An 8059-nucleotide genomic window follows, 5' to 3' on the forward strand; every position below is an offset into this window, starting at 1 on the left:
TGCTACATTATTGATTCCTCTTTCCTTTGCCACTCAGCACTTCGTTTTAACCACCTCCCTACTGTTTTTTTTTTACATCTTACGTTTAACTGTGCTCCTTGTTCATGTTTTACTCGGATGTACTGCTGCATCAGTGTTATCAGTGGCCATTTTTTTGGACATTTGTCCACTGTAGACAACAAAAATCAAAAAATTGTTGATTTGTTTTGTTGTAATATTTTCAGGATTGTGGATAAACAGGAGTTTAGGTTATATGACTGACAACCAACAGCCAAACAGGCTGCTCATATCCCAACAGCAACTCTGACAAATGGGTTGTGTTACCAAAGAGAAAAACCTGTGGCATTCACTTGACTTCTATAATCTTTTTGTTTGTTTGTTTTTGTTTGAGTGTCTTCCAGAACCAGATACCAGAACATGACTGGACAGGATTCCTGTCGTTACATGCAAAGTAGTTAGTGAACCACTGGAAAAGTATACATACTGTATCTGCCACAGTCATCTTGAGGGTGGTGGTACCCTAACTTATCACTAGAAACCACACTTCGCAGGCCCCTCATCTACATCAGAGGAAAAATCTCAAAACGTTCTCACACCGCAGAGGTATGACAACTGAGGCCCATGCAGGTCGCTCCAAAATAGTAGAATGATTCCTCCATTCCACAATAAAATATGATCAGATGCATCACTGTAAATAAAACAAACTGTAAAGTGCCTATGTATGTAGTCTGTACTTGATGCTTTGTGAAGACATTTGTATTATTATTTCATACTTGCCATCAGTTATGTGATTTTGAAACGAGACATGAACTTATCTTCACTCACAGACACTTAACAGGAAAATCATTGCAATGCATTTGAATTATCCACAGAAAAACACACTGTGATAAATATCCTATTGGCCCACATACAGGTCATGTTATGTCCTTGGTTGGGAAAGTCTTCGACTGTATCAGCTGTGTTGTAGGGAAAATGTGGGAGGCTTGAGTGAAGCAGCCTCCACAGCCAGGTTCTGAGGTTCTGAATAGAGCTGAAACAATTACTTGATTAATCGATTATTAAATTAATCGTCAACTATGTTGATCGGTTTGAAGCTTTTTTTCATTATTAAAACAAGATTTCAGATTGTTTCAGCTTCTTAAATGTAAATATCTTCAGGTTTCTTTGCTCCAGATAACAAAGAAATCATTTAATCTGAATCATTTGGATTTTTTTTTTACAAAAAGACAGAGAACCTCTTTATTTCCAGGTTTGACAAAAACTGATCAACTTTTTTTTAACGTTTTCTGACGTTTCATGCGCGATTACTCGATTATTCGCGAAAATAATCGACAGATGAATCGATTATGAAAATAATAGCTGCAGGCCGAAACCCACAAGAAGACGAACTCGAAAGGGCACTGACAACACGTCTGCTGATCATCAAGTGGTCCATTACAATTGGTCAGCGTTCTGAAATCTACATTTTCATTGGTCAGCTGACGCGTTTCCACTTCCGGGTTTGATAACGCACACGCCATTGGTTAGTTTGACATGTCGGCTGATGTACCGGTTCGAGTGGTTTTACGCCGTTACTTATTTTGTAACATAACCGCGTAGAGCACTTCTGTGGCGTGTTAATTGCAGCGTTATTATCTGGAGTGCTGCTCTTTTGCCGCCGCTAGCTTCGTTCGAACACATCGGAAACCGATCTCTTGGCAGCTAGCATAATAGCTGCCGTGGCTAACAGAAGCTAACTGTAGCTAGCTGCTCCGTCTTGACAGGTCTGCTCGCGTTATCGTCACAATGGGTGAGGAAATTGACGACAACAACATTAACACATCCATCGGGTCCGCCATTAACGCCAACGTTGAGGGGAGCAGTGAAACCATAGAGAGTGATGTCAAATATTACACGTTAGACGAAATACGAGTGCACAACATGTGCAAAGACGCGTGGCTCATCGTCCACGACAAAGTGTACGACATCACAAGTTTCCTTGAAGAGGTAAGAAAACCCCAGACTTGCACTTTATTTAACTTTTAATACGCTCATAGCGACGAGTGTTTTGCTGTCAACCATCAGTTACCTCATTTCGTCAGCGACTACTTCCTGGAGTTGTGACGCCTGCAGTCATGAACTGAAATGACGCTAATGTAAAGCGATGCATACGTCAGAGCCACATCGAGTTGTTATAAAATAGTAGTTAAGTTGTTGGCTTTGTAATTTCGTTAGACAATAGTTACCTACAGTAACTTTAGACCAACTAAAAACATAGATCTCGTCTCATGGTTTAACAGTTGTTTGATAAGCAGCACATAGTAGTGGGTTCAAGGTTCATAAATGCTCTTACAACACAAACATGTTGTCGTCAGGAGGATTGCATAAGCCCTCACTCTCAATATGTGTAATAGGATTATCCTTTAACATTTCAGTTGTATTTCCAGGTGCTTGTTGTAAAATCCGGCCATGAACTTTAAGTAAAACCTAGCCTTATGACTAAATATGCCATGTTTAGAGATGGTGTTGTAGTCAGGAGCACAGAACCACAGTTGATATTGATATCTAACTAAATCTAGAGGTAGATGGATTAAACCATTAGGTATAATAATCAGGCATTTTTTTTCTGAATAACTGCATCAGTCAAATATGTTTTATTTTGCCAATTATGTACATTTTTGTTCTCAGTAACTTGATAAATGCTGTACAATAAAACTTTGCTTTTAAAAGTTAGACAGTTCATTTTTATGATACGTTTTAGGTATTCAGTATATGTGTACTGCAGTGCAGGAAATGTAGTTTGGAAAGATGGACTATCTCTATGTTATTCAATAAATGTTTAGTTAACGTTAAGTAAGCAGGTTAGGGTTAGAATAAAATAAAATACATTTGGGCAACATGTATACTATTGGCTGATACCACTGATTCCTCCGTCGTCCATATAGACCAGTCTCCACCCCTGGCTGATTGTCAATTCCATTGTAAGTCACTTTGGATAAAAGTGTCTGCTAAATGACATGTAATGTATATGTATATGTGATTTCAGCATCCGGGAGGAGAGGAGGTTTTGCTGGAGCAGGCCGGTGCAGACGCCACAGAAAGCTTTGAGGACGTAGGTCATTCCACAGATGCACGGGAGATGCTCCTGCAGTACTACATCGGAGAGCTTCATATGGTGAGAAGAAATTATATGGTCATGGTTTCCTGCCTGTAGCAGCCAATGGCGACATCTATTTATAGAGTTAAATGTCAACCAGTCATCACCGCTATAATCCAACCAAATGAAGCAGGATAACTGATCAGTGTCACTGGAACAGTCAAGAATGTGGTGACATTTATTTCCACTGAAAGTTTGAAGTCACAAGATGGGGCCATATACGGTAATTCATTTGGAATTTGAATAATTATTAGCATACAGATATCACATGGGTTTCTACACAAAACACTGAAGTCATATTTTAAATTTTTCAAGTGTATTCAAAGGAATTGCTGATTTTGAGATAATGTTTTTTGACAAATGCTGAATGAAATTTGCAGCATCACACTTGGGACAGGGCTGATAGTCATGTGACGGTGATCATGACGTGTGACCTTAAGTTCTACCTTAAAGACATTTAGATTCATCTGATTAAATGTGGATTGTCACTGCCTGAGAAACAGACTTCATTTCTTGTTCATGAGTGTCAAACATTACATGAGGAAAAACCTCTAATTGATTTAATTTCTTTGCAGGATGACAGGACAAAGAACAATACAAAGGTAAGCCTTCATTGTCTGTTTCCACTCTCTCCCTTTTTATCATTGAATGTCTGATTTTGTTTTGTTTTTCTCTTTTTTGCAGCAGGAGGTAGATATGACAGATCCAGAGTCCGGGTGAGTCAGCGTCTTAACCATCATATGTCAGACTCATTAGATTCAGTGGGCTGGATCCTCTAGATTTGCATTTGTCAACCAGATGTCGTCAAAATGGTCAACTGCTACGAATGTGGCTGATGTTTGCCCATCCATTCTTTGTGGCCATTCATATCCCAGAATACTTTACTTGCCAGTGGTAGAATTGGTGACGTATTGGTATCAGGCAGTTTTCAGTTCAGCTTGAAGCTAGTTATTAGCACATCAAGCATCTTTCCTGGTCTTTTCCTCATCAATCCGCCATGTGTGTTACTGTTGTTAGGTTTAAGCCCAGGGTATGAGATGTGGTGCAAGCACAGAGAGTCCAGACCGTCATGAGTCAGACTCGTGGTTTACATGCAGTAGTAATTTGACTCCCTGCATTATCTGGCTGTGTTCACAACAATTTAAATAAAACAAATTACAGTTTAATTTTAGTTGGACTAACTAAGTCATGCAAATGTGTTATTTGTCAAACTTGTTGAATAGTACTGGAGGAAGTCCTGAACAAAGTAAACTTGGCAGTTTAAAATGCTTCTGGAAAGGAACACAAACAGGATTAGAATGCAAAGGATTATTAGTATCAGTGTATGAACTTTTATGAAACGTCCCCGTGTCTCTATATTAGGAGGTCATCAGCTGCTAGTGTAACTAGTGCTTTTGTACTGGGACAAAGACAGGAGTCCAGTTAAATTGCATAATTAGTTGAAGCTTGATTTACTGATGTTATTAAATAACCAAATGAGCTGTATGTGCTTCATATCCTTGTCATTGTTATGCTCATTTTCTCTGCACACTTGAATTGTCTTTTTTGTTGTAAATTAATTTCACATTGATGTTTTCCCAGCACCTCGTGGACCACCTGGTTGATACCTGCCATCGCTGCAGCGGTTGTTGGTATCATGTATCGCTACTACGTGTCCTCCTGAGCGCTGCTGTTCTCTTTTTCATCTGATTATTTTTCATCTGGAGGACTTGAAATGTTTGACCAAAACCTCCTCACACTAAATGCATAAAATAAAAATAAAAAAGTGTCTGCATCATGTGCGACTACATATGCAGGGACACACTTTGATAAAATAGAAAGTGTGTATCATACAGGCAGTTGGTCAGAGAGTGATGAATTGTCTTCTCACTTTCTCTGTATTTCATTGTCTCTATGCATGTTGTCATTACTGTTAACATATTTTCTTTCATATGCATTGGATATGATTAACAAAGACCAGTCTACTATATACACTGAATTATTACACCGTATGCATTTTCATCGGCTTCAATAAAGTGAGAAGAATAAAAGCTATTGAAGCTCACTCCATCCACTCCTTAGTTCACAAATGCTTCATCACATTTATCATTTGGTTGTAAATGCAAAACCTCTCCAATTATGTCAATGTAACGTCAAACCGTTGTTTCTTCTTAACAATAGTTTCAATTCAATTAAAAGTGATTATTTTACATTGAATAACTTTCTCTGACTAAAACTTGTTTCTAGGAATTTGTAAGCATTCAAAATACATAATCCATAGATATAAATGAATCTAATAAAATGTTATTATACAGATATATTAGCATGTAGTCAGTACCCTTGACTGAGGAAAATTATTTATTTGATTGTCCTGTTTTAAAGTTTCGTCACTTTCTACTATTCGGCTGATGTTTTTCTATAACTGTCTTTATTTTGCTTCTACATCGAGTGTTTGGGTGAATTATGCTGAATGAAGACTTGCTGTCTTTTCTTTTTTAGCCTTTCCAGATGTTCTTAATTCACACAGATGTACGTTTTCAAGTCACTGTTGGTTACTGCACATATCTAACATATATTTTAGTTATTCAGCCTTTTAAAAAAACAACTTTTTCAACATTGAATATGTTTTGCATAGCACTTCTGAATCTCTGTCATTTCATCTTGTAATCTCTGCCATTGTCTGTCCTTGAATGTTTTGAATAAAATCAATATTTCAAATGCAAGTGACGTCATATACCGTGTAAGATATTTCTATACTAGCTATTTATCACAGTTCTGGATGAAGATTAGATTAATCAGTCCAAGGCGGAGGCAGTTGTCACACAAGTACAAGCCATAGCATAGTTATTTAGTTGAAGTAAATAAGCAATAAAACCTTATTGAGTAAACACTAAATGTTTAAATGTCACTAAAACTTTGTATATACGATATTCATCGTCTGCTACTTTATTGTCCACATGAGGGTCGCAGGACTGCAGCGTACATCCTGGACCAACGCCAACGGTCAATTTAGTGTCCAATTAACCTCTGCATATTTTTGGACTGTGGGAGGAAAGCAGAGAAAACCCACACAGCAACAGCACTGCCATCAGTCGGACCAGGACGTGAAACCAGGACTTTTAGCGCTGTAAGGCAACAACAGCACAAGCCACTACTCCACCGTGTGACCTCAGTTTGGAAATATTTCATATTATTTAAACATGGCTGTTGTTTTTCGAAGGTTGTCTGCAAGAAATGGCAGAATACACTATAGTATGGGGAAGAAGATTTCTTGGCAAAGACAGACAGCGTTAGACAAATACCCTGAAGCACTGTCAAGATAAAAGTCTGACCTCACAACCACACATTTAAAGGCCAAATGGCGGGGGTGCAGCCTGTTGGACAGCACTGGGTGTTGAGTCATCTCACAGGTCCATTTCAACGGACTTCTCAAAGGCTCTGGCACTCACATACTCTGCACTTCAGCATCAGGTGAGGGGGCTGTAGAGAGCGGAGCAAATGTCCACCATTGTATGCAGCCGCTCAACATTCTCTTTAAAAAATTCATGATCTCGTCTAATGGATAGTGCTGTATGTCAGAGCTGTGCTAATTTGAAAGGAATCCACACATGAAAAATGGAATCGCTGGGTTTATTTCTCACTCGTGAATGTGATGAATGTTGATGATCAAACACCATGAGCTCCATTAACAGTGGGATTCGCACCCTAACACTGCAGACACTGTATTTCACAGGGAAGAGAGTAGAAAAAAGTCAGTTATCATCATAACATGTCCTTTGATAAAAGTGTAATTCCATATAAGGAATAAAATGTGGATAATGTTTTCTTTGGTAACCATTTTATCGTGCAGCGCTGGCACAAACTGAACAACACTTGAGTTCTGCATATGCCTGCTCTCCTCGGCTTTTTCCCTGTGGAGAGAAGCAGGAAGCAGAGATGGAAATTAAAGCCTCTCCATCTGCAACCTCCACAAGAGCCATCACAGTACAAAGTGCCCATGACTCGAAAACTCCAGAAAGCTCAAATCAACACTCACTGATTAATCCTTTATTGTCAGATGGGACAAACAAGAACCAGATGCCGTCTTGTCACATAAATTGATTGTTTTAGTTTGGTTTAGCTCATTGCATTAGGTTTGTTAAATGTACATCAGTACAAGAGCTGAACAATTTTCAAATTGAAATCTATGTGAAATCGATGTAGTTTTAATTTCCCTATGTTCTGCCACTTTAAAAAGATTAAATACATATACATTAGAATCCAACACATTTTCAATCTATAACACTGTTAATATTGACCTGAATTTAAATAATCCGTCATCCCCCAGATCAGTGTGTGGTATTTAGCAATAATTAACATGGAGCAATATTATTGTTCTGAATAAAAAAAAAAATGCAACACCACCACATAGTAATTACAATGTGGTAAAATAATTACTATAACTATATTGATAAAGGTGCTTTTGGTACAAAATACTGAGTTTGAACACAAGATGGCACTGTAACCATATCATAGGTTCATGTCAGCTGTTAAATGTGGCCTCATCCAGAAAAAGGAAAAAAAAGAAAAGAAAGGGCTATTTAAAATGTCTAATCTGACTGCTGCACCCACTCTAATGTAATCATCACCGAATTCAGAGCAGTTTATCTCCAGGTTTTCATGCAAACGCGATAAACACCACCACGCCGACACAAATGCCAGGCAAAGGCGTTACACAATGACGAAAAACCCAAATCTGCACCATGTGTGGACTGTTTTATCCCTAATGAATCCGCTTAGTTTGGGGAAATATGAAATGATATTTTATAAAAAGCAGCTCTATGAATAAAAGAGGATTCTATCCTCCGGCCAAATTCTACAGCCATGTCAATTATGACCAGACAGAACAATGAACTGTGACGAGACAGCGTGTATCTTTGGGAGTATATCAAGTCATCACACAGC

General features: G+C 38.3%; 2 protein-coding genes across 2 annotated transcripts in view; one reads left to right on the top strand and one right to left on the bottom strand.

Annotated features, from left to right (window-relative positions):
* Positions 1-8059, bottom strand: part of swap70a (switching B cell complex subunit SWAP70a) — a 924354-nt gene that overhangs the window by 640849 nt on the left and 275446 nt on the right. The window lies entirely within an intron of this gene.
* LOC122772106 (cytochrome b5) lies at positions 1502-5838 on the top strand. The gene is made up of 5 exons (XM_044029804.1): positions 1502-1986; positions 3026-3154; positions 3712-3738; positions 3821-3852; positions 4718-5838. The coding sequence occupies exons 1-5, from the start codon at positions 1786-1788 to the stop codon at positions 4797-4799; spliced, it is 471 nt and encodes a 156-aa protein (XP_043885739.1). The 5' UTR covers positions 1502-1785; the 3' UTR covers positions 4800-5838.

The sequence above is a fragment of the Solea senegalensis genome, linkage group LG7, assembly GCF_019176455.1.
Source record: "Solea senegalensis isolate Sse05_10M linkage group LG7, IFAPA_SoseM_1, whole genome shotgun sequence".
In the NCBI taxonomy this organism is placed as follows: Eukaryota; Metazoa; Chordata; class Actinopteri; order Pleuronectiformes; family Soleidae; genus Solea; species Solea senegalensis.

Bases quoted from the DNA above. Each gene is read 5' to 3' on its own strand.
- LOC122772106 (XM_044029804.1), top strand. From the start codon at position 1,786: ATGGGTGAGGAAATTGACGACAACAACATTAACACATCCATCGGGTCC. The intron at 1,987-3,025 runs GTAAGAAAACCC...ATGTGATTTCAG, and splicing joins TCACAAGTTTCCTTGAAGAG to CATCCGGGAGGAGAGGAGGT. The intron at 3,739-3,820 runs GTAAGCCTTCAT...TCTTTTTTGCAG, and splicing joins GGACAAAGAACAATACAAAG to CAGGAGGTAGATATGACAGA.